Consider the following 25413-nt stretch of genomic DNA (forward strand, 5'->3'; position numbering starts at 1 on the left):
TTAGTTTACGAGGCGCAAGCAAAAAACCACTTTTTCCTTACTTCAACCCGTAATTTTGTAATAACCCCCAGCTTTTTGCGAGTGGCAAACATACCTATCTTAATCTACGCATATTAATTGTGCTTTACGCACAGTCAAACCTGAGTTACCAATTTTTTCCCAAAAAAAGTCTAATTCTACTAGACTATAAGTCATGTCGCTCGCGCCACGCGCCAACTCGCGTTAAGTGAATATTTAGTGTGATTGAGGAGCCACATGGGTCGTCAGTGGCACGCTCGAACCACGCGCCAGCTTATGTCAAGTAGTGACATGTGGTGCGTTATGGTTATGTTAAGGTAAAGTTATTTTGGCTGTGTTTCAAAATTGCTGTCAATAATAATGAAAATCTATAGTTTCCGTTACATTCACTACTACAGATTTTCAATATGACAGCAATTCTGAAACAACTTCTTTGCGCTTTAATTAATTAATAATCGTGTCGATCGATGGTAGAACCTTGTCGTCGAAGGATATAGCTTCGTGCACAAAAGAAGGTTGCACGCGAGGTCGGACGCACGAGAAGCGCCGGGAGATTGTAGTCACCCTGAGATTCAAGTCCACGTCCACGCCTGGTTGTAAAGCCGGAGAGGGTATCGGATCACAAATTTATACTTTTGCGACTGCACACACTGGTGAATTTTGCATCGTCGAACACGTGGATTATACAGAAGGTAAGAGTGTACATGTACCAGCTAAAGACCAGCATGAACCAGCTGTGCGCCCACATAATTAGTCATTTTTTAATTAATACTGGATTTTATGCTATCATGCAGGCTCTCTTAATGAAAGGATTGGGTAGAGTGAAAATCGCTTTGAAATTAGTTACACCCTCAGTAGCGGTTACTATACTGACATTGAGACTACCGATCTCTTCCCAAATGTCTGACAAGCTGGTATGTATGTTGTTAATTATTAACATGCCAACTCTGGTCTATCACCTCAATACCTTGTCACGGGAGTGCATTTTATCGTTCATGAGGGTAAAGGAGATTAGTTTAATAAATATACTTTAGATAATAAATTTCAATCATTAAATAATTATTTTATTTAATTTTATATTTAATGTATTCCTGTTGTTTCCTGAATTTCAGAAAATTACTAGATACTGTTACGATATCACGACCAACTAAAGACCTGATATTACTGCCGTCGTTAACGAGCTGGATAATTTCGTTGAATACGAATAAAATTGCTTATGGATTTATTAATAAAAGGAATTGTTGCAATCCAATGTCAGGTATTTTCAAACCAAAACTTTTTACAGAAATGTTTCTGACCAATGGAAATTTATTATATTATTAACGAAAAAAAATCTACTTATAGAATGTGTTATACTTGATGGAATATGGAGATGTGGACTCGTTTACGTTATAAACAGAGGCTTTGATGACTGTCATTGAGAGACTGAATGCAGCTGTAATCTACGATGATTTTAACTTTTATATTAATATCACTTATTGTAATAAAATTTATGTTTAGAAAAATTAATAGATTGCAAACGTGTATACAATAAAATGTAAGATATCCTACAATATTAAGTTTTCAATATTACTCGCTTCTCGTTACACACACACATACACACGCACGCACGCACGCACGCACACACACACATATATACATACCTATATACATTCATTTAATAATTTTCTAGATGAAATGATAATAATATGAACTACAGTATTTTTCAAAATTATGACAAAGATTGCTCGACGTAAAGTGATCGATACGCTGATGAATTTGAAGGCACGAAAGAGAGGTATAGAAAAAAACTAATATCCATTTTACTTTTTTATTTCACACACATATATTGTAATTTTTTATTTTATTTCAAGTTACAAAAGATATTTTAAACAAATGTTTTTATTTTTTTTACATTATACTATTATACGAACTTAAACTGCGTTCCGATATTTGCTATCAGTACTGAAAATCTACAGTACATGTGACGTAAACTATAGATTTTCAGTATTGGCAGCGGATATCGGAACGCGTCTTAATAATATTAATGAATGTTAAAATAAAAGTATTTGGATAACCCTCTGCCTCGTCCACCTCGTCCGCCGCGTCCGCCGCGTCCGCCTTGTCCACCTCGTACACGCCATTCATTAAATTTGCGTTTTTTGCTGTCGCGACTCTTTTCCCAGCGTCGCGCTGTAACAGTTTGATTAAAAATAATTTAAATTTATTTATTTATAATATTACATTACTATTTTAATAATAACAGTGTGACTTTTTAAATAAAAGACTTACGTATATTTTCATTCCGCACTTGTAATTGGTCCTGCGACTGTGGGCTCGATCCAGTCGATTCTTCGTTCGATGGCTGTGTCTCTGTTTCTGGCTGTGGGTTCGGCTCGCCGGGTAGCTCGTTCCGTTGCTGTGGGGACGACCCACTCGGTTGTACCTCTTGTGGTGGGGTTTGCAGTCTCGATGGTTTGTTTAATTTTTCCAATAGTTTATTCAGTGCGGTCTCCAGGGCCGCGATTCTTGTGTGCTCATCAGCAGGTTCCATAATACTAAAAAAAAGTATAGTTTTTATAATTTTAAATGATTTAAAGTATGTTTAGTATGTAATGTTTTACTTACACATCGTTGTCGGAGTCGTCCTTATCTTGATCATTTACGTTTGTGGAAGATAGTTTTTGTGTTATCTTATGTAATTTCTTCTCCAGGGCCGCGATTTTCGTTTCGTCGGCGGCTACCATGATACTGAAAAATATAATTTCTATAATTTTAAGTATATTTTAATGTAAAATGTAATTAAAAATAATTAATGTCTCTTCTTACATCTCGTCGTCGGCGTCGTCCATATTAATTTTCATTTGTTAAAACAATCACGGGTCAAAAATCAATAGAAACTATTACGCTGTATGAGTAACGCGCCAGTTAATGATTCAATTTATGGTTATTAAACTCTATGGCCGATATTCATAAGGGTGGTATTCATAATTGAATTTTATTTAAAGATCGTCTCAAGCAATGTCTTAAGAAGCTAATATGACTCTGTGATTGGCACGTTAAGTACTTAAGACAGTACTTTAGATAATCTTAAATATAAGATCCGACTATGAATACTGGCTATAGTCGGGTATATTTAAGATCATCTAAGTACTGTTTTAAGATGCCATCAACCAATAATAGAGCCGTATTAGCATTTTGCTTGCAAAACATTGCTTGAGACGATTTTAAAATAAATCAATTTGACTATGAATATCGGACAATGAATGTTTTGTAAAGATCAATGACATTAAAAAAATTTAATAACTTTATTTTTAATAAAATAAACAAGAGAAAAATAAAATTAACCGAGATTAATTTTTGTTGATGAAAAATTTAGTTTTTAAAAAAATTATTAATTTTTTTAACGTCATTGATTCCTATAAAACATCAATATGACCATAAATTAAATTCATTCTGTATGAGTAATGCTATTGTTAACGATTTATGTTCCCGGGTATCAATCATTTAATTTTTCCTCTAGAGCAAAAACGTGAAAAGTAAAGTTATAAGTATTGTCTCTTTCTATTTAACACTAATAGAAAGAGATAGGTACATAAAACTTTTCACTTTTCACGTTTCCGCACTAAGGAAAAAGTTATATGATTGCTGCCGTGATGAATGTTTCATAGCGATTAATAACCATAAATTGAATCATTAACTGGCGCGTTACTCATACAGCGTAATAGTTTCTATTGATTTTTGACCCGTGATTGTTTTAACAAATGAAAATTAATATGGACGACGCCGACGACGAGATGTAAGAAGAGACATTAATTATTTTTAATTACATTTTACATTAAAATATACTTAAAATTATAAAAATTATATTTTTCAGTATCATGGCAGCCGCCGACGAAACGAAAATCGCGGCCCTGGAGAAGAAATTACATAAGATAACACAAAAACTATCTTCCACAAACGTAAATGATCAAGATAAGGACGACTCCGACAACGATGTGTAAGTAAAACATTACATACTAAACATACTTTAAATCATTTAAAATTATAAAAACTATACTTTTTTTTAGTATTATGGAACCTGCTGATGAGCACACAAGAATCGCGGCCCTGGAGACCGCACTGAATAAACTATTGGAAAAATTAAACAAACCATCGAGACTGCAAACCCCACCACAAGAGGTACAACCGAGTGGGTCGTCCCCACAGCAACGGAACGAGCTACCCGGCGAGCCGAACCCACAGCCAGAAACAGAGACACAGCCATCGAACGAAGAATCGACTGGATCGAGCCCACAGTCGCAGGACCAATTACAAGTGCGGAATGAAAATATACGTAAGTCTTTTATTTAAAAAGTCACACTGTTATTATTAAAATAGTAATGTAATATTATAAATAAATAAATTTAAATTATTTTTAATCAAACTGTTACAGCGCGACGCTGGGAAAAGAGTCGCGACAGCAAAAAACGCAAATTTAATGAATGGCGTGTACGAGGTGGACAAGGCGGACGCGGCGGACGCGGCGGACGAGGTGGACGAGGCAGAGGGTTATCCAAATACTTTTATTTTAACATTCATTAATATTATTAAGACGCGTTCCGATATCCGCTGCCAATACTGAAAATCTATAGTTTACGTCACATGTACTGTAGATTTTCAGTACTGATAGCAAATATCGGAACGCAGTTTAAGTTCGTATAATAGTATAATGTAAAAAAAATAAAAACATTTGTTTAAAATATCTTTTGTAACTTGAAATAAAATAAAAAATTACAATATATGTGTGTGAAATAAAAAAGTAAAATGGATATTAGTTTTTTTCTATACCTCTCTTTCGTGCCTTCAAATTCATCAGCGTATCGATCACTTTACGTCGAGCAATCTTTGTCATAATTTTGAAAAATACTGTAGTTCATATTATTATCATTTCATCTAGAAAATTATTAAATGAATGTATATAGGTATGTATATATGTGTGTGTGTGCGTGCGTGCGTGCGTGCGTGTGTATGTGTGTGTGTAACGAGAAGCGAGTAATATTGAAAATTTAATATTGTAGGATATCTTACATTTTATTGTATACACGTTTGCAATCTATTAATTTTTCTAAACATAAATTTTATTACAATAAGTGATATTAATATAAAAGTTAAAATCATCGTAGATTACAGCTGCATTCAGTCTCTCAATGACAGTCATCAAAGCCTCTGTTTATAACGTAAACGAGTCCACATCTCCATATTCCATCAAGTATAACACATTCTATAAGTAGATTTTTTTTCGTTAATAATATAATAAATTTCCATTGGTCAGAAACATTTCTGTAAAAAGTTTTGGTTTGAAAATACCTGACATTGGATTGCAACAATTCCTTTTATTAATAAATCCATAAGCAATTTTATTCGTATTCAACGAAATTATCCAGCTCGTTAACGACGGCAGTAATATCAGGTCTTTAGTTGGTCGTGATATCGTAACAGTATCTAGTAATTTTCTGAAATTCAGGAAACAACAGGAATACATTAAATATAAAATTAAATAAAATAATTATTTAATGATTGAAATTTATTATCTAAAGTATATTTATTAAACTAATCTCCTTTACCCTCATGAACGATAAAATGCACTCCCGTGACAAGGTATTGAGGTGATAGACCAGAGTTGGCATGTTAATAATTAACAACATACATACCAGCTTGTCAGACATTTGGGAAGAGATCGGTAGTCTCAATGTCAGTATAGTAACCGCTACTGAGGGTGTAACTAATTTCAAAGCGATTTTCACTCTACCCAATCCTTTCATTAAGAGAGCCTGCATGATAGCATAAAATCCAGTATTAATTAAAAAATGACTAATTATGTGGGCGCACAGCTGGTTCATGCTGGTCTTTAGCTGGTACATGTACACTCTTACCTTCTGTATAATCCACGTGTTCGACGATGCAAAATTCACCAGTGTGTGCAGTCGCAAAAGTATAAATTTGTGATCCGATACCCTCTCCGGCTTTACAACCAGGCGTGGACGTGGACTTGAATCTCAGGGTGACTACAATCTCCCGGCGCTTCTCGTGCGTCCGACCTCGCGTGCAACCTTCTTTTGTGCACGAAGCTATATCCTTCGACGACAAGGTTCTACCATCGATCGACACGATTATTAATTAATTAAAGCGCAAAGAAGTTGTTTCAGAATTGCTGTCATATTGAAAATCTGTAGTAGTGTATGTATGTAACGGAAACTATAGATTTTCATTATTATTGACAGCAATTTTGAAATAACAACCTTAAACACACCACACATCATCCTCACTTGACACGAGTTAGCGTAAACGATCACTGACAAGTGACATGACAACCCCCGTGACTTAAACATTGCCATATATGGTGCTATAGTGACGATGCGAACGCCACATGGTAGCAGATGAGCGAGATGGAATTTCGTCCCTCATTTTCGGCACCCGCACTGCCCGCAGAGATACCTACAAGGTTGACGACGACGACGTATCTTAAATGAATTTTTGACATTTCAGACTTTGCGTCGCGATACCTCCACTCATAGGGCATGTAGAGAAAAAATAAAAACAGTTTTCTAATGTAAATCGACCCCAAGCTTTCGATTGAATCTAGTTAGAACTCGATCGGCTTAGCCGTTTCTGAGATCCGATAATCTCAAGTGCTCGCAAGTCGCGTACTCGCGTAAAAGAGCACGGTCGGGCTCGCGCTGCGCTTGCACTTGGCGCGAGCCACTACCGTGTCTCTTGATTTACCGTTATCGCGCGGTAGCCCAATACAATAAAGTACTTAATCTTTCAATACAATGTATATCAGCGAGAGAACAATTAAACTCTTATTAAAAATGTATTGACAATTAATAATAATTTTATTTCCTTACGATCCCTAATATATTAGAAATATATGTATGTATACAGGATTGGCCAAAAGTATTAGACAATGATATAATTTAATTTCTCAATAATTTCTACTGCCGCAACCTTTTTTCTTACGGTTTTCTCTATAGAAACATATTAATGCAAGTTTTAAATTGGCATTTAAATAGCAATTAAGATTATAAAGTAATTAACGGACATACTGTTCGATTTCTGCTGCCGATCTGCCTACAGGTTATGTCAACAGGCTCTGCTCGATTTCTGCTGCCAATCTGCTGTCAGTTATATCAGCAGGTTTTGCTCGATTTCTGCTGCCAATATGTTGTCAGATTATGTTAGCAAGCTCTGCTTGATTTCTGACAGCAGTTTGCCGACATCGTTGGATATTACAGACTCTGTATAAAATTTGTTGCCATTCTGTCGTCAAAAATTGATAACATGCTATGCTCAAAATCTGTTCCTGCAGGCTTGGCTATCTGTATTATATTACTGCAAAAACAGTAAGTAAAAATGCAATATATGCACTTAATTACTTATAGTTTATGTACACTAAATTATATTATTTTAAAGATAAAATTTATAAAGACACACGTATCGTACTATATAATTTTGTTTCCTGGATTGCTTGCATGCTTCTGTACTCTAAAAATCTTTTTTATTATGAAAATTTAGTCTGTTTGTTACTTTATTCTTAGTGAATAATCTTCTTTGATCTTAGTGAATGATCTAGTGTGCTTTCCAGCAAGCACATGCGGTGTAACACAGTGTGCACTGGTGTGAGTGAAACACACTGATATGTTCTTTCTCACACTAATGGACACTGTGTTATACTGTGTCTTGCTGGAAAGTACACCAAGTCTTGATCTTTCATAAAAATCCAACCAAGTGTCTAATAGTGAACTAATATAATTTCCAGCAAATCTATTACAAGCACGCAAGCAATGCAGTAAATAAAAACATAGTACAATAGTAAACAAATCACACAACGTTTGTTTATGTTTTCTTAATTAAATGTGATATTTATTACAGCAGGTGCTTTAACAGTATTGGATGATAAACCATTAGAAGATGAATCACATACATCACATGAAACATCTAAGCATGAAAATACAGGTACCTATTATTAATTATAATACTAACAATGATATTTATTTTTATAATAGCAATGATGTCATTCGTTATTTTATTATTAATACTGTAAGAATACTGCAACACTAATTTTATTGATTTTTTCTACATACAGATGAAATAGACAAAGATCAAACACAATCTATTAATGAAGACAAGTCAGGAAATAATAAAGATAGTAAATATATCATATAAATATATATATATATATATATATATATATATATATATAATATACTTATTTCAAGAAAGAGAAGAAATATATATACTTATCTTACTTTAACATTATCTTATTTATTACTATACATAAGATAAAAGTATTTTATATTTTTTCTTACTTTAACTGAATTTTTTAGTGCAATGATAAAAAATACATAAAATATTTTACTTCTTGAAAAAAATAAACTTAGATAGATGTTCTGAAAGCAACACTATACAATAAAGGGTTAATTAAAAGTTTAACGTTTTTAGGGTTTACTCACGATATGACGATTAAACTGCTGGAAATTATAGAATCTAAATATTATATTCTTAATGACAAAATGCATTCAAAGAAAAAAATATGGAATGATATAGCATTAGAAATGCAAAAAAGTGGCTACTTAGTAACTTTTGGATCAAAAAGTTCTGACAAGTGTCATCAGCGTTGGCGGAATTTGGAAAAAACATATCATGCACACTGCCGATATATGAAATCTACTGGCACCGGGAAGAAAAAACCACCCAAATATTTTGATGAAATGCACCATCTTCTCGGAGAAAAGACCAGCAGCCAGCCTGTTAATTTATTGGATTCATTAGTTGATGTTACTACAGCAGCTGAATCTGACACATCCAGCATTAAATCTAAACGTCATGAAGCCATTGATAATAGTGATGACTCTTTAGATACAGCGGATACTACATCACAAGATACTACATCACAAAATACTACATCACAGGATATAAAGGAAAACATAAATTGTAATTCAAGCAATCAGAACATTTTTAAAAAGATTAAAAAGTCAGTAAAACCAAAAAAGACAAATAATATAAGTACAATGTTAAAAGAATTACACGCACAAGACATAGACATTGAAAACAAGCGCTTTAAACAATTCCAAGAACTGCTAGCAGAGCAGAACGAATTACGAAAAAAAACATTACAACAACGCGATGAATTTTTAACAGTTATGAAAAATTTTATTAATTTAGAAGCACGCAAAAAATCTAAAAAAAAAGAAACATTCCTCAGATTCGGACGATTCGTAATATATAAGAAATTTATCACAGTACATATTCTCATAATTTTTTTGTTCCTTATTATCAAATAAAAATTTATTTATAGTTATATATACATATATTATTTACAATATAAATTGTTGTGTTTGCAAGGATATGAAGTTTATTAATATACATATAAAAGTGTTTAATATTATGTATTCTTTAGATTCATAAATTTTATTACATATTATTTTATATAAAGTAATATAAAAGAGCAACTCATAATATAACTTTTTAAATGTAATTCAGTTGATTATTGAAATAAAAATAAAACAAAATTTTATTATAACGTACTAATTGATAAATTATAATTTAATTTTAAAACCTAATTATAAAAAATATTTGATAAGAAGCATATAATTTATTTAAAAAAAAATAAAGCTATTACATAAGAATGGTTGAAAAAATACATTTTATTGAATTAGTATACTTTTATTTTTTTTTGTCTTTCTGACAATTGCATCATTATATCATTTCTTTTATTGATTGCAATATTTCTATCATCATCTCTTCTATAAAATTGTACTCCATCTATTTTTTTAATATCAATGTCTAATAACGCCTCAGCAAAATCATTAGATAGAAGGCAAAAATTGTGTAAAGCACAACATGTCATTATAATATTAGATGCTTTTGCTATTTTATAAACTGTTATATATTTAAGTCGCCGCCATCGTCCTTTTAACAAACCAAAAGAATTCTCTATTTTTACTCTTGTTTTGCTGTGTGCTTTATTATATATTATTTGCCTAGGTGTCATATTGCCAAAATCTTTAAATGGAGGTAAAAGCCATTCCTTTATTGGATATATTTTATCACCCAATAAATGTTGATTTGGCAAAAAGTATTGGAAATATCCATTTGCTTCAATGTTAAGATACAAACGTGAATTAGTTAAGACTCTACAATCATTGGCTGATCCAGGATGTCCTACATATATGTTTGTAAATAAATAATTTGATGTATGTACATATTCCTTGTAAAATTATGGAATGTGTCACATATCTATTTTGATAACATTTTTGTTGAGTACTTGGTGCCATAACATTTATATGACAACCATCAATGGCTCCAATTACACCTTAAATGGATCATAATTAGTTTTATTTTATTTAGGACACATACAATAACTTATGTAAAATACAATATATTTGGTCATACCAGGAAAACCGGCAATATTTTTAAATTTTTCTTCTATACTAGCTCTTTGATTTATAGTAGGCCACTGTATTAAAATAGGTACTAATTGTAAGATACAGTTTATCCATGTAATCATGCAATTCATAACAGTTGATGTTGCTACGTCAAATTTATCACCAATTTGTGCCATAGAAATTTGATGTGCCAAATAATATAAAGCTATTTGTTGGACTTTTTGAGGCTGTATAGGTTTGTTTCCTCCTGTATATGCCTGAAATTATGTTACAATTGTGTTAAAAATTATTTTATATTAACTACAATGTTATTAGCATAGAGAAAATTTTTTTAGATATGACATTTTCCAGTTATAAGCAAATATTGTATTTTAAATAAATCGTATCTGTTTATATTCATAAAAAATCGTTAATTGTATAATTTGTTTAAAATTTAATTAGACCAATCAATGCTTGCTACATACAAATGTTATGACATTAAACAACGATGTAACATACTAATTATTTATGTTATATGTAACATATAATTTATTACTATTTATTATTATTTATTATTATTGTTATTGATGTCATTATTACTTTATTATTTTATTTACTTTTTGCATTTCTTTTTGACGTATTATTGAGTTTAATAAGTGTCGAAATGTTACACGTTTCATTCTAAAAGTCATAAAAAAGTCATTGTCGATAATAAATTAATCCATATTTCGGAGTATAATCCAGGACGAATATGTTGATGCCTGTTTTTTACAAGTAGTAAACGTTTCTTCTTCTTTGCATTTTGTACGCAAAAGAATTGCCTGTACATTTCATGACAAGTAAACTTTCGTCATCGTCATCATCCCCAATAGCCAAGTCTGCTAAAGACAGGCTTTGCACATTATGTGCTGCATGTTATACCGACATAATTTTGGCAGTAATAAAGCATGATTTGCAGTGTCAGATAATGTGCTTAGAAATAAAACAGTAATCTAGCAGAATCTGCGTAATAATACAATGGCAGAAATGCTGCAAAAATCCAACAAAATATGTCAGCATAGAGAAAACAAAATTGAAGCATTGTATGTTGACACGATGTATCAACAAGAAGTAAGCAAAAATTAACTAGAGAATGGCATCACTTCAAATAGGCAGAAAGTTATTAGAAGTTTACTTACTAAGCAGCATACCGGTAATGACAAAAATGGGACAAAAATCGAGCATGTATTGTCGTCTCAGAGCGTAACAGCATAAACACAGCAGAACTACTGCATGGTCTGACGTCAAGAAATAATAATAGAATTATACCATATATTATGTAAAATTTCCCCTTTCTATTTTAATTTAATTTTCACATTATTAAGAAAAGATATATTAGATGTTGTAAAAAAATTTTTATTTATAATTTTTATTTATTATTTATATTTTAAAGTTATATTACTATTATTGGTATTATCAGAAAAATGGTATTGAAATTAGACATTTATTTCAATATTTTTGCGTATTATTTTTCTTTTAATTTGTATAGTAACTTTAGAAAAACGTTCTATGAAAATATAAAAATATTTACTAAAAATAAAAATTTGCAGGAGCTTTTAATGTTTTATAAAAATATCAAATTTTTGTAGAAATAAAAAAAACGCTACAAATTACAATCTCTCAAATAAAAGATTTGTTGCAAATAGCATTTTTTAGAAATATATAATTTTATAAAAAATGTACAAAAAATAAAATTTTTAATTTTTTAAAATATTCGAAATTTTATTAGTTAAAATACTTACTTATTTATATAATATTAGCAAAGAAAATTTTTATGAATATATAAAAATATTTGCCGAAAGTAAAAATTTGTAGTTTTTATTGTTTTATATAAATATCAATTTTTGTAGAAATTAAGAAAAAATCACAAAAAATTACAATTATTTTTTTAAATAAATCTATCTAGATAATTTTTTCGCTAAAATTCTCCTATATCATTTTTAATTATACAATTCATATTTTTATAATAATATTCTAAACAATATTTATTGATCTATTACAAATATGTATCTATAAACATCAAGTGTTTATGGATTATCACGAAGTGTTAGTTCCCGTATGGTCTTCGAAGTTAAGCAACATTCACGGCGGCTGACAATTGGATGAGTGACCGTTTTTCTGATCGCTAAATGAGACTATGGTTTGGGTGACCGTGTTTCTGCCATTGTGTTGTAACGGCATGCCATGCACGAATTCTGCTGCATTTTTGCTGTCAATAACTCATATTGTAAGTCATGCCTTATTCTTGCTATGTTTCTGCTATTATATTGTGACAGCAGATCATGCATGAATTCTGCTGTATTTTTGATGTCAATAACCTATAGTAAGTCGTGCCTTTATTCTTACGGTGTTTCTGTCATCATATTATGAAGGCAGGTCGTGCACAGTGATGGGAATTCGCGAGATATTTCTCGCGCACGCGCATCTAAGCAACAGCGGCGCAGCGCATTAACGTATATATTTAGTGGTACTGTAAAGGTCCTAATATTCATCGATAAAAGAATGTGAAGAATATTGTAAAGAGAAAAGTTTTTATTAATATTTTATATTAAAACAAAATCCTACTTATGAACAATAATAAATTTTATTTATTTAATATATTTTTTTGTAACAATTATAGCCGATTTAATACATAAATATCAACATTTATTATAAGAAACTTGTAAAAATCTTATTAACATTTTTGCACTAAAATTGAACATAATAAATATGGCGCATTAAAACAACATATAATAAAAATAAAATATAGCCACTTATACGCATGTTTGGACCCTTGTAGGCACCCGATATAGTACCTACAACCGTCACTGAAAAAGTACTGATACGTCACCTCACGCATGCGCACGAACGCGCCTGCCGCGCGGAATATCTCGCGAGTTCCCATCACTGGTCGTGCATAGTTTCTGCTGCGTTTCTGCTGTTGCATTATGACGGTACACCGTGCTGTCAGAAAATAAGCTTAATGAGGACGCAGTGGACAGGAATCTGTTCAATATTCATGTTCTAATCTGCTGACATACTGCCAGCATACTACTAGTATTTGGCTATTAGGGATCATATATTTCATTCATATATAGGTGAGTAAACACGTTTTTAATCTGATGTTTCTTTTTCTCGCGTTTGTTAAACTCATGTTTATAGTTTTATATGTCACAATGAGTGTGATTAGGTTAAATTGATTTAGTTGTTTAAAACCCGCGCGTAAATAGAAAAGACCAGCCCATTTCAGCGTTAGCAGTGGTACATGGTGTAACGTCCGGGTCTAGGGATATTTCTTCTCAATGTGTGCGTCGCGACGCCTCGGTCGCCTGACCGACGCGGGGGCTCTCTTTTCGAATTTCGGGCAGCCCGCTTACACGAACTCTACCCAGGTATGGCGAGAGCTTGTTGCCGATGGAAAACCTTGTGGGATTTGGTTAGTATGATCTTGATGTAGTTAAGATTAAGAAATTTGGATATGTATATATATGTATATATTTATTAATAAAACAACGTATAGGATTATTACATGTATTACTTAATTTTCTGGCGGAAATATAATAATCTGTGCTACTGCATCGCTATGATATTCTGTTGTTGGATCTAAAGGTTCCAACTCCGGGGAATCGTGATCGGAATCGCTAAGCGTAATTATTTCAGGCGCGTTGGACGTTAACTGATTATAATTTTCCAAAGGGACGGTGTCTTCTTGGAACAGATCAATGGAAGAGATTGCTCTTCCTGGCGGAGCGTCTGTGACAGGAGGAGGAAAGGGGGTGTGTTCCAGCGGGTAGCCCACGAAATTCTCAATTTCCTCGAAAGCCCGCTCTAGGGCTTTTTGTTGAGCTTTGAGGATCTTTTCCCTTTTCCTTTTTCCAGCGCGGTGGCGATTCTTCTTGATGGTCTACAAATAAACGCTTGGTTAAGCGATTGAACGCTTAGTTAAGCATTTTTCTACGTCAAGGGAAATTAGGGCCGTCGAGTATATTCGTGCTTGTGAATAATTAACTAACTTATATCGCTGGCAAGCGATAGAACGCTTGCTAGCGGAATCTATGGTTTGTTTACTTATATCGCTGGCGAGCGATAGAACGCTTGCTAGCGGAATCTATGGTTTCGTTGAGCACGAATATACCGGCTTTTCTAATTTCACCGACGATATTTCAATCATTGAGCCTACTCACTTTATGTGTTGTAGAATTCATCGCGGCACAAGGGAGGGGAAAGGGTACCTAGAGGAGTTGTTTCATAATTATTTAGAAGTGGATCGACAATTAATCCTTATCGAAAGGATTCCTTATAATATGGCACAGTTCGATTTCGGAAAATATTCTAGGGAGCGAAAGTAAACAATAATTAATTAGTACTCACGAGTTATAATATAGTTTGAAGCAATAGCTCCAATTAGATGGTTGACGGTTGAAGATGATCGCAGAGATATGTCGATGATGGCAGTCTGTCGGAGCACGCACTGGTTAACTTAATTGACAATGAGTTGATCGCGAAGCTGTACGAGAGAGGTTGCAGATAACTTGAAGATTGAAGAGTGACGCGTGACCGAGAACTAGTGACTGAACTAATAAGTATGCTGAACGAGTGTCGAAAAATAATGAGTGAATGAATGAATGATCCGGCGTCTGTGCGCGGATTTAAATAGGGCGCGGACAAAGGGATCGAGCAAAATCGGCGCTGCGCTCAGCGGCCGCTAGCGCTCCGGAGTAGGGAACACGCGCGAAGCGCAAGAGTCGGTAAGAGTGGGAGTGATTCGGCGGCTTGGCGGGAACCGAGTTTCGGGGGTCGCTGATAAGGCGAGACCGTTTGCACGTGTGCGGATGTTTATCGGAGATATCTCGTCTAGGATTTCGTCGATCATTTGATCCGGGATATTTTTCGGCTAGGATCGCTTTCACTACCAAATATCTCGCCGGTTTATCAATTTTAATTATTTCTTGGGCGCGACATCTTGTCGCCAACGTGAAATAGATATATCTTACGAACTGTTTATGTTAAATGCCTAGCTATGGTTCACCTGATCTTCCGACACGCAGTCCGGATATTACGCGGATTAATTTCGTATTGTATTTCTTTAGGCGCGACATCCTGTCGCCGTCGTATTGATAATAGCAGATATTGTTTTACAACCGTTCCGTTTGAATCTTTGAGGATTCAGTTGACGAGATATCATTTCTTTAATCATCCGACAGTGCACGTGCAAGGGCCTTTACAAATATCCGGTTCTTATTTATCTTACAGTTAATTAATCCTCGACGAACCCATAAGCAATACGAGAGTAAGAATTTAGAAGTTTAAACAATCCGGTTGCCTATGCGTTCGTATCGATAAGAGAGTTAAAATAATGCTAGATAACTTAAAGTATATGTATATGTAATATATGATTTTGATATATATATGTACGTAATTTTAAAGTACGATTAAGTGCTTAATATTTGAATTATTATTATATAATGACGACTTAAATGAAAGTAAGAATGAGCCATAGAAACGTATTACTGAGTAAGGTAACTCAGCGCGCATGCATCTGGACAAGTTTCGCGAGAAAATTTTTGGACAAAATTTTCCGGACGCTGGGACGTTACAATGGTAGTAGAGTACATGTACCGAAATAAGCTTATAATGCCACTCAGTTGGCCGATGACGTGGTCATAGGTTGCAATATGGGTAATATGTTTATATGGATGCCCAAGGATCATCTGTATGTCTTAATCTACACACAGAAAAATAATTATTACTTCCAAGTAAATATTACTTGTTCTAAAAGTAATGGGTTTCTTTTACATCTGTAAATCTATGGTAAACTTGTTACAAGTATCACATTTATTTAAGACATATTTTAAATTTTAGTAAGTATAATACTTCAAACAAGAATATTCACTCCAAACAAATATTGCTCTAGGGTGCTAGGGTGCTAGGGTCTTTCATAGATTCACGGTTACAATTGTTTCAAGAATATTATAAAACTTGATTGAAGAATTACGTGGGACTCTAGGTAGTAATGACCTAGTTTACACCGAGCACTTGGTACGCGTATCAAATAGTAAATAACTAGTGAATGTGTTTAATCATTGGCTGATCAGCTTAAATTCACTACTTGATACGCGTACCAAGTGCTCGGTGTAAACTAGGGCTGCGTTCCGTTTAACGCATAATACGCATGATGCATCGTTCATCCTTGTTGTTTGTCAAACGTTAAACAAGGATGAACAATGCATTATGCGCATCATGCGTTGAAACGGAACGCAGCCCTAGTTTACACCGAGCACTTGGTACGCGTATCAAGTAGTGAATTTAAGCTGATCAGCCAATGATTAAACACATTCACTAGTTATTTACTATTTGATACGCGTACCAAGTGCTCGGTGTAAACTAGGTCATTACTACCTAGAGTCCCACGTAATTCTTCAATCAAGTTTTATAATATTCTTGAAACAATTGTAACCGTGAATCTATGAATTCTATTGGCTACGGATAGCTGCGGGAATTCAGGGTTCGGGTGGCGGGCTGGTTAAGTGAATGAACGGAGGCAAGGATATATATGCTTAATACTGCGGTTTATTGCAACTCTCCTAACTAATTATACAATTATCGCTATCTAATATGTACAATGCTTATCCACTAATATCTCGCTGTGCGAGGCGTGTAAGGTTCGCTGTTGGCGACGTGTGTCGCGGAGCGCAGGTGCGCGTGGTGTCTTGATGCCGGTTGGCTGCGGCGGGCCGGACGGGCATACGGCCCGTGTGTCGGTCTATCGGTACGCCGATTGGTGGTAGCGGCCGGTCTCGGCGATCGCGGCGCTCGTAGCGGTACAGCTACGGCTGTGCGGTGCGAGGCGGCGTTTGTGTCGGTTACGGCGGTAGCCGGATTGCCTGCGATGCTATGCCTGCTATGGTCGCGGTTGCGCGGTGCGGCGCGGCGCTCTCGTTGGCGGCGTCGGTCGGCGCGGTGCTCCTATTGGTCGCGGCGGTGCGCGGCGGCGCGGTGCGACGCGGAGCGCGGCTTGGTAGCCACGGTGATCAGCTGTTGCGATGTGTTGCGACGATCAGAGGCTCGATTCTTGAATTTATTCGCAAGAGAAACGTATTCGCAAATTTTGTTCTTACAGAAAAGTTAGAAATTTATTGGCTATCGTATGGCTATTAACCAATAAACTTGCAACTTTCTGTTAGAGCGAGTATTTGCGTATACGTTTCTGTTCGCGCGAGAATTGAGCGAATGCGATCGATAGCGCGAGATGCCGGAACCGCTCAGTAATGAGCGCGGAGTGCTCGTTACGCGAATCCGTGAATCCGCTGGAGGACTAGGCGAGTGCACAGATAATTAATTGAAAGATAACTCAGACTTTAATTGACAAGAAAATGTATTTGTTTGATTTACACATCAATTCCACAATATATTTAGCGTTGCGCAGACACGGAGGAGCGACGGAATAAGTAGACGCGCGGAGATCTTCGTGAGGAGTACGTTATCGAAATGCTGCTCGTCAGCGCGACGGAGATCTTGCCGAGCGTAAGCTGGTACGCCCCGTCGGATCGGAAATCTTGACCGTGGACGACGCACTGAGGTTCGCGAAGCAGACGTACTCTCGCGAGCGAATCACCCGTCGATCCTCCTAATCTTTACGTCACACATTAACCGTCACAAACAAAGCGATTAACCCGCACCAATGATCCGGCGAGCAATCAGTGTTCCTTAACGACACGTCGAACGGCGAACTGCACGATCGAGAAACTACGAGAGCGGAAGTTTGAGAGGCGATAGCGACTGCAGAAAACCATCTGAACGTCGCTCAGCAAGCGATCGCTCCAAAAACTCTCCCTGATAACAGGAGGGAGAGTAGCATGTAGAAAACATGCAGCATCCCACGATCACGACTCGATCACGCAGCGCCGACGCGTCCGCGGAGCTCGAGCATCACGGCTCGCAACAATCGAAATATTGGTATACGATCGCACTCCACCGGCACGACGCTTTACCAACGATAAACAAAATGATGGAAATCATATGTTTAGAACTCGAGTACTTTCCCCGAGTCTCGAATTCCAAACAGTTTCTCTTGCAAATGACTTCAAGAATCGGGCCCCTGGTGTTGTGTGCGAACGGCCCTAGCATTTGCCTTTACCCTCCGTCGTAATGCCGTTCACGTCCAAAATTAGTAAATAAAGAGACGAGATAATACAGGGAATTTTATGTACAACTTCGCGGATTGGAACATATCCCTTCTATCTAAGTTCAGATTCCCTAGAAAGCAGTCATGTATCCTCTCGCGAATTATAACGGATTTCCCCTATACTAATGCTATAAAATTTAAATGCGGTTGGAGGGATTCGCCTGGCTGTGATTGTGGGTGCTCTTACCAGGACATTAACTATTATTTTCTGGGAATGTCCGGGAATTTCAAAAATGTAAGAGTTGATCTTTATAGCAAATTGTTTGAAAGGATGTTGTATGCTCCGTTTACAGTAGAATATCTGATCTCTATCTTAAATAAGACAATAGAGTCATTCACAAAAAAATTAAAAATTATGTATGTTTTTTTTTTTATTAAGTGTAAGTAATATCAATGTCGATTACACTTTGAAAAGTAATATTTCATACGTATTTATCAATCAGTAATTAATTAAAAGTCATTAAAAATTCGAAAAATGTCACGTGCCTTCAAACGTGATATGATTGGTCGAAGATAATATGACGTCACGATATATGACATAAGTCACATTGTTTTAGGTGGCTGCATGCAAACACATTATGTAACTAATTATTTTTATTACATACATTGTTTCTTTAATTGGCATTTCGATGAAGCGATCTGAGGCCTTCGTGCAAGCAAAATCGGACAATTTACCAAAAATGACAGTGGTAATGTTGTCCGATTTTTTTTACTCAAAGGCTGGTATTCATAGTCGAATCTTACCCAGGTAGCAAGCCTACGTCATTTTGACGTCCCAAAATGGTCATATCTGGTCATATGTCGTCAAAATGACCATTTTTTTACATGACCTAAAATTGACGTCATGATGTGACGTCATTTCGTAGTCATATTTCAGTCATGATCTGACAATTATTTTCCCAGACAGCATGCATCCAAAATCGGGACATAAAGACGTCATTAAGACGTATTTTAGACACTGTCTAAAGCAGTGTCTACAATGAGATTTAAGGCGTAAGGCATAAGCATATTATATAAGCATATTATATTTATAACTTTAAGAGAACTTTTTTAAGAAAACATTAGATATCTTGGAAATGATGTCAAAATGGTAACATTTATCAGAGACGTCTACTAAGAGCGGTCTTTGAGATATCTTATTGAAGAATTTTATTTAAGTTTCTTGAAAATGTTATCCTTTATTATTAAGGTTATGGAAAAAGATAAATTTAACAATGAAATTAATAAGTAAATAAATTAATGCTATTTATTTTTAATGTTTTGCAAAATTTAATTGCTTTTATAAAAAATAATATAATTGCGTCAGTTTATAACATATAGGTATTTATGTAGACAATAACAAGTACCCATATCGATGAGTCAAATTGGCGAAGCAGCTAAAGTACAAGGTTCGTAATCCTAAGGTCCCGGGTTCAAACCTACCAGCGGCAAGTAAGAATAAAATAAAATAAAATAATATAATTTAAATTTAATTAATTAATAAAAATTTGTCCTAAATTTAGTATGTGCTGTTGATAAAAATAATTAAAAAAAAATAAAATTTTTATTTTATTTTATTTTTCTTTAGTTGCAGTTTAAAGATATCCGATTTAAGAAATCTTTTAGATATCAGTTTCATGATATCTTTCTGTTCTCAAAAAACGACGCATTGGTTAACATTCTGACATTATTATATGTTATCTTTTAAAAGTCTCTTTATGTTATTATTTTCAAAAACAGGATATCTTTTAGAGATCTTTTTGACAACATATTGTTCACGTCATTCCATGACGTCAAAATACGGTACATTTCATGACGTCAGGAATTTGTGACATTCGACCGTCATTTTAACGTCATAAGGGCGTCATTTCGTGACGTCAAGAATAGTCAGTAAATGACCATTTTGGGACGTCAAAATGACGTGAGCTTGCTACCTGGGTATTTCAAGATCGTCTCAAGCAATATCTTAAGATGCTAATACAGCTCTGTGATTGGCTGATGGCATCTTAAGACAGTACTTAAGATGATCTTAAATATAAGATCCGACTATGAATACTGGCCAAAGTGAGTGTTTCAACATCGCAGAGACTACAGGTGTTAAAGCAGAAAGGTAGGTATTTTTTCCATTAAAAAAAAATATATATATGTAATTATATTTACAATGTTAATATCCATAATATAAGTATATTAAATAAAATAGACAAAATAGGTTATGTTTGTATTATATTCTCAATTTAAAGATATGTAAATAGTTATGCTTATATAAAGTAATATTTTTTAGTATATTATGTTTCATATACATATTAATGAAACAACATTATAAAGTTAATGTGTACAATATATATTAAATAATAAATGAATTAAGTAATTTTGAAAGTCATTAATACACTAAATCTTTAGCATGTAATAATAAAATATGATAAAATATTTAATGTAATGATTGAAATAATGTCAAAAAAGCATAAATTAATATAATTTTTTTAGTAGATCTGAACGTGAAGAATATGGAGATAATGCCATTGGATATGTTGAGCTGAAACGAGAAGGCTCAATATACACTGTTCGAGGAAAAATATGTCCAGAGCATAAAATTCGGAGTAAACCTTATACAGTTTTTCTTAAGATAGATGAAGAGACTGAAGAAATTAAAGAAGCTGTTTGTCATGATTGTGCCGCTTCTGGGGGTAAAAAATAGAATTTGTTATTTTTAATAAAAGTATATATATCTTTTTATATAAAAAAATTAAAAATGTTTTTATTATATGTACATATGTACATAAGTTTAAGATATTTTCTATTAAGACATTTTTGGTTAAATTATTAATATGGAAAAAAAATTAATTGATTAGACATAACAAAAGTAATTAGAGACATATTTCAGGTGGTTGTAAGCATGCTATTGCTTTTATGTTGTGGGTTCATAGGAGAAGTGAAGAACTAGAACCAACAGCAACAATATGCTATTGGAAAAAATCTAGATTAGTAGGAATCAAGTAGGAATTAATATAAAGTGTATTACAACAAAATAAATGAAAAAGCCACAAATGAAATATAATTTTAAAAACGCTGATAATTTTTTTGATAAAATCTTGCATGAAATGCAGATTTTGCAGTTCTATCTAGACATTTAATTTCTTTAGAAATATGTAATAATTTATCACTGCATCAGTTATTAATACAATTTGCTAAAACTCAAGGAACAAGTGCAGATGACTTTTTGGTCTTTTCTAAACAATTAATGTCTATCAAACAGTGTATTGAAGTAGCTCAAGAAACAAAATTACAATCTAAATCTAAACTATGGATGGAAATGAGATACGGTCGTATTACAGCATCCAGAATTTATGAAGTTGCTCATTGTAAAACTGAACGAGGCACATTAGTTGAACAAATAATTGGAGCAGCTAAAATTATAGAGACTGAAGCAATGAAAAGAGGAAAAGATTGAGAGAAAAAGGTTTTAAATATTTTGCAACAGAAAATACAAGTAAAGTTGAAAGAAAGTGGTTTATTATTAAATCCTGAATTTCCTGTAATAGGTGCCTCTCCTGATGGCATTGGTCCTAATTTTGTCGTAGAAATAAAATGTCCTACAACATCAAAAGTTGAATTGAAATATATTACAGCAGAACAGAAAATATGTAATAGATATTTGGCTCAAATACAATTTCAAATGTTTATGTCCAAAATGAAGAAAGAATATTTTTGTATGGCTAGACATAATTTCGAAACAAGTAATGATGTTATAATACTACAAGTAATATATGATGAAAAACTTATAATGAATTTAATACAAAAAAGTATGGAGTTTTGGAAAAAAAAAATGTTTTTCCCATTCTTTATAATGTCGTTTGTTAAAAAATTATATAATAAAAAAAAAATAAATTAATATAAGGTAACATGTATATTATGTGTCAAAATTTTATTTAGTTTTATTTGTGTTTAATACAATATAGGTTATTTGTGTTATAAGATTATACATGTATTAATACTTTAATATGTAATACAAAAAATACAATTTTTTAGCAAAATTCTTTGACAAAATTTTTTAATATTTTTTTATTGTGCAATTATGGGCGTTTGCAAATTTATTAAAGCTGCTACAATTAATACAATTTCATCAATAATGTCCAACGTTTGATAAGGAATTCCTGCATGAGGCGTAAGAAACTCGAAATCTCTCAATCTTCCAATCACTCGTTCTATATAAATTCGTAAACTTGCTATACGTCTTGTTTCTATAACTTCAGATTTTGTTAGATTTGTGTTACTTGAAACACTAGATGGCCTGATAAGTGTGCATCCTTTTTTCTGTAATAGACATTCTATATGTTTAAAGCCACGATCTGCCATAATTTTACAGTTAGGTGGAAGTACATTTAAATATTGGCTTTTTTCGACTATTGTAGCATCTGTAGTTTTTCCTCCGAAACTTTCTGATATAAAGTTAATCGTTCCATCAAGTGTAGCTGAGATTAAATACTTGATTGTATTACATTTTTTATATTCGGACCATGTGAGTGCTTGATATAATGGATTACTTGGTTTTTGAATTTCAATTTCAAAACAATCAATTATTGACTGTACATTGTTGTATCTTGCACGAAAAGGAAGAGGTAAAGATGCTTTTATACTTTTTTGAGAAGGCCAAAATATAAACTTTTTCAAATAATGTGCCAAAATAGGGATGGTTTTTCTGAAAATAGTATTTGCATTGCTAGGACTTTTTCCATATTTGTCACTCAAAATTATAAAAGAATGATTAAGTTTAATTTTTTCTAAAGTTAAATAAATATCATCCAACTTTATATCAGCTTCATCTGCAAGCAATTTTAAAATAAATAATGCATTATTTTGCATACCAATATATACTTTAGGTTTATTCAAAATATGTGATTTTCGCATTGTTAATGTTTGTTCTTGTATATCTTTTTTGCTTTGTTTTAAAGCTTCTTCACTTATCTCATCAGAATAAGTTAAATATTCGTCACAATCTTCCAGTGTATCATTTAAATCTTTTGTAGTACTTGCAGTTATACTTGTTGATGTTGAAGACTTTAAATTATCTTGTAGTTTATTGCTTTTAATAGGAGAACAAGCTGCATCTTTTACTTCTCGCGTTGTAGATGTGGGCATAATATTACAATACGTGTGAACACTGCGATAAAGAGGTCTCCTAGATACTTGAATGCCTTTATGTTTTACTGTAGATTCTGTTTCTTTTAAATTCAATGTGTCATTTAATATTAAATTGTTAAATTCAATTGTTGGAAAATCAATGTTTGTTGAATTATTTTGAGATTCTTGAGAAACAGATCTTTTGTCAATTTCTTCTTTATTTAATTCCTGTAAAATACGTTGTTGTCTGAGCTTTTTAACTGCTGATCTTACTGGTGTCGAAGATGATACTCGTTTTCTATCTGTCTGACAATCAAAAAATCGAGGAAGTACTCCTTTTTTAAGGAGTATTGCTGCATTTTGATCGAGTTTAACTCGCATATAATTTTCTAAATCTTGTTGCAACTGAAACAATTAATATTAAATTAATGTTATTTAATTTTGTATAAAGAATAATGCAAACATATATTACATAAACTCTGTAAATTTTGCCATAAATTTAAATATTTATAAATCATATTTTAGGTTAGGTTAGGTTAGGTAATGTTATTTATGTAAAAATAAAACTACAGAAATTAAATTAATATTTAAAAGATCCATTATATAATAATTATAATACTTACATCAAAATGATCTTCGCAACAATAAAAAGGCGCAATCAATGATGTTTTATTGGGATCACGTCGAACTTGTATTATCCATTTTTTTCGCATTTTCCCTTTTGGGACACACACGAATATTTTACAAGGATTTTTTATTGTCGTACTTAAACATCCTGGCACAAAACAGTACTTATAAATACCTTTTCGTTTTATTGTATTTTCTGTCATTATAACTGTTTATGATAAACTATGGCTACATTCGCGGAGCATGCTACCAGCGTTATCGCGTCATTTTATTCCTGTTTTACGTCTAATGTGGTCTAATGACTGATACAGAATGACAGAATAGTGCTAGTAGTGAGCTCCCTGAACGCATCCTATATATACATTATGTATAGTGACGTCATGAACCAATGGCGGGCATTCTGGCGCTTTTCAAACTCTTCTTATTTTTAAGTTCATTTTGCATTGTCATAATAATTCTATTACAAATATTTATATTTTTTATAATATTCTTAGAACTTATAATGTTATTTAAAATAATAAAAAAATTTTCAAAAATGACTCTATTGCTCGTGCGATGGTCAGGTTTGTGTTGGACGGTGATATAAGAATATAAAACTATAAGAAATTTAGTTTAGTGCTCTTGTTGAGTTACGTGTCGAGAGATTGTCCTTGCAGGCTGATGATCGTGGATGGTTCTCCTCGGACAGTGGAAGGAAGAATCAAAGAATTGAGAGAGGAACTTGACTTGAGGGGTATCTGTTGGCCCCTTGATGAGTGAGATTCTTGGAAACGAGGGAAAGCATATTACTTAAAAGAGGAGCACAGTCATTCCCCCTGGACTGTTGCTCTACATAAGCGTTGAATCATGGTACTGTGTCCCTGTGGGGATGGAAATCCAGTGGGCAAAAGAAGAAGAAGAAGAAGAAAGAGACGAGATGGCATGATGGTTCTGGGGAGCCGATGAGATAAGACGTAGTCACAAGTCAATCAAATCAAGTGAAATTGTATTAAGTATTGGATAATTTTTAAGGCTCGGCTCCTCGTATCTAATTACCCCTATAACCATTTCTGCTGTGACAAATGTTGGCAACAGATTCTG

At 33.5% G+C, this 25413-nt stretch overlaps 5 protein-coding genes and 2 long non-coding RNA genes across 12 annotated transcripts; 4 read left to right on the plus strand and 3 right to left on the minus strand.

The window, feature by feature from the left end:
- The first annotated feature begins 396 nt into the window (after window positions 1-396).
- Window positions 397-1566, plus strand: LOC118647883. Its single transcript, XR_004965042.1, has 4 exons — window positions 397-710; window positions 813-932; window positions 1131-1276; window positions 1363-1566. It is a non-coding gene; the product is annotated as an uncharacterized LOC118647883 (long non-coding RNA).
- Window positions 1567-3918: 2352 nt separating this feature from the next.
- LOC118648884 (ATP-dependent RNA helicase VAD1-like) lies at window positions 3919-4702 on the plus strand. Its single transcript, XM_036295390.1, has 2 exons — window positions 3919-4333; window positions 4433-4702. The coding sequence occupies exons 1-2, from the start codon at window positions 4072-4074 to the stop codon at window positions 4579-4581; spliced, it is 411 nt and encodes a 136-aa protein (XP_036151283.1). The 5' UTR covers window positions 3919-4071; the 3' UTR covers window positions 4582-4702.
- Window positions 4703-5054: 352 nt separating this feature from the next.
- LOC118645820 lies at window positions 5055-6634 on the minus strand. 4 transcript variants are annotated; one of them, XR_004963432.1, is made up of 5 exons: window positions 6306-6634; window positions 5913-6130; window positions 5691-5810; window positions 5347-5492; window positions 5055-5260 (listed from the first exon to the last, which is right to left on the minus strand). It is a non-coding gene; the product is annotated as an uncharacterized LOC118645820 (long non-coding RNA). The 4 variants fall into 4 exon arrangements; XR_004963431.1 differs by having other exon boundaries at window positions 6290-6634; XR_004963433.1 differs by having other exon boundaries at window positions 6279-6634.
- A 651-nt stretch (window positions 6635-7285) lies between these two features.
- LOC105835358 lies at window positions 7286-9331 on the plus strand. Its single transcript, XM_036287544.1, has 3 exons — window positions 7286-7382; window positions 7912-7995; window positions 8482-9331. The coding sequence occupies exon 3, from the start codon at window positions 8496-8498 to the stop codon at window positions 9321-9323; it is 828 nt and encodes a 275-aa protein (XP_036143437.1). The 5' UTR covers window positions 7286-7382; window positions 7912-7995; window positions 8482-8495; the 3' UTR covers window positions 9324-9331.
- A 377-nt stretch (window positions 9332-9708) lies between these two features.
- Window positions 9709-12186, minus strand: LOC105835351 (putative nuclease HARBI1). Of its 2 annotated transcripts, XM_036287539.1 has the most exons (4): window positions 11585-12186; window positions 11024-11435; window positions 10435-10684; window positions 9709-10354 (listed from the first exon to the last, which is right to left on the minus strand). In XM_036287539.1, exons 2-4 carry the CDS (start codon window positions 11096-11098, stop codon window positions 10182-10184), a joined length of 498 nt encoding a protein of 165 aa, XP_036143432.1. In that variant the 5' UTR covers window positions 11099-11435; window positions 11585-12186; the 3' UTR covers window positions 9709-10181. The 2 variants fall into 2 exon arrangements, with proteins under 2 accessions (XP_036143432.1, XP_028045289.2); XM_028189488.2 differs by having other exon boundaries at window positions 11024-12186.
- An 8361-nt stretch (window positions 12187-20547) lies between these two features.
- Window positions 20548-22412, plus strand: LOC118646147. Of its 2 annotated transcripts, none has more exons than XM_036288470.1 (3): window positions 20548-20698; window positions 21076-21272; window positions 21470-22412. In XM_036288470.1, the coding sequence occupies exons 1-3, from the start codon at window positions 20637-20639 to the stop codon at window positions 21583-21585; spliced, it is 375 nt and encodes a 124-aa protein (XP_036144363.1). In that variant the 5' UTR covers window positions 20548-20636; the 3' UTR covers window positions 21586-22412. The 2 variants fall into 2 exon arrangements, with proteins under 2 accessions (XP_036144363.1, XP_036144359.1); XM_036288466.1 differs by having other exon boundaries at window positions 20552-20698; window positions 21073-21272.
- Window positions 22413-22499: 87 nt separating this feature from the next.
- LOC118646144 lies at window positions 22500-25199 on the minus strand. Its single transcript, XM_036288459.1, has 2 exons — window positions 24330-25199; window positions 22500-24111 (listed from the first exon to the last, which is right to left on the minus strand). Exons 1-2 carry the CDS (start codon window positions 24534-24536, stop codon window positions 22648-22650), a joined length of 1671 nt encoding a protein of 556 aa, XP_036144352.1. The 5' UTR covers window positions 24537-25199; the 3' UTR covers window positions 22500-22647.
- Between the last annotated feature and the right edge of the window lie 214 nt (window positions 25200-25413).

The sequence above is a fragment of the Monomorium pharaonis genome, chromosome 1 (assembly GCF_013373865.1).
Source record: "Monomorium pharaonis isolate MP-MQ-018 chromosome 1, ASM1337386v2, whole genome shotgun sequence".
Classification (NCBI taxonomy): domain Eukaryota; kingdom Metazoa; phylum Arthropoda; class Insecta; order Hymenoptera; family Formicidae; genus Monomorium; species Monomorium pharaonis.

What these genes read in the sequence shown, in the direction of transcription:
- LOC118646147 (XM_036288466.1), top strand. Translation starts at nt 20,637, where the DNA reads ATGAATACTGGCCAAAGTGAGTGTTTCAACATCGCAGAGACTACAGGT. An exon ending in ACAGGTGTTAAAGCAGAAAG is followed by an intron (nt 20,699 to 21,072) that starts GTAGGTATTTTT and finishes TAATTTTTTTAG; the next exon opens with TAGATCTGAACGTGAAGAAT. An exon ending in TGATTGTGCCGCTTCTGGGG is followed by an intron (nt 21,273 to 21,469) that starts GTAAAAAATAGA and finishes GACATATTTCAG; the next exon opens with GTGGTTGTAAGCATGCTATT.
- LOC105835358 (XM_036287544.1), top strand. Translation starts at nt 8,496, where the DNA reads ATGACGATTAAACTGCTGGAAATTATAGAATCTAAATATTATATTCTT.
- LOC118648884 (XM_036295390.1), top strand. Translation starts at nt 4,072, where the DNA reads ATGGAACCTGCTGATGAGCACACAAGAATCGCGGCCCTGGAGACCGCA. An exon ending in AGTGCGGAATGAAAATATAC is followed by an intron (nt 4,334 to 4,432) that starts GTAAGTCTTTTA and finishes AAACTGTTACAG; the next exon opens with CGCGACGCTGGGAAAAGAGT.
- LOC118646144 (XM_036288459.1), bottom strand. Translation starts at nt 24,536, where the DNA reads ATGACAGAAAATACAATAAAACGAAAAGGTATTTATAAGTACTGTTTT. An exon ending in GTTGCGAAGATCATTTTGAT is followed by an intron (nt 24,112 to 24,329) that starts GTAAGTATTATA and finishes TAATTGTTTCAG; the next exon opens with TTGCAACAAGATTTAGAAAA.
- LOC105835351 (XM_036287539.1), bottom strand. Translation starts at nt 11,098, where the DNA reads ATGACTTTTAGAATGAAACGTGTAACATTTCGACACTTATTAAACTCA. An exon ending in GTCAAAAAGAAATGCAAAAA is followed by an intron (nt 10,685 to 11,023) that starts GTAAATAAAATA and finishes ACATAATTTCAG; the next exon opens with GCATATACAGGAGGAAACAA. An exon ending in AAATATTGCCGGTTTTCCTG is followed by an intron (nt 10,355 to 10,434) that starts GTATGACCAAAT and finishes GATCCATTTAAG; the next exon opens with GTGTAATTGGAGCCATTGAT.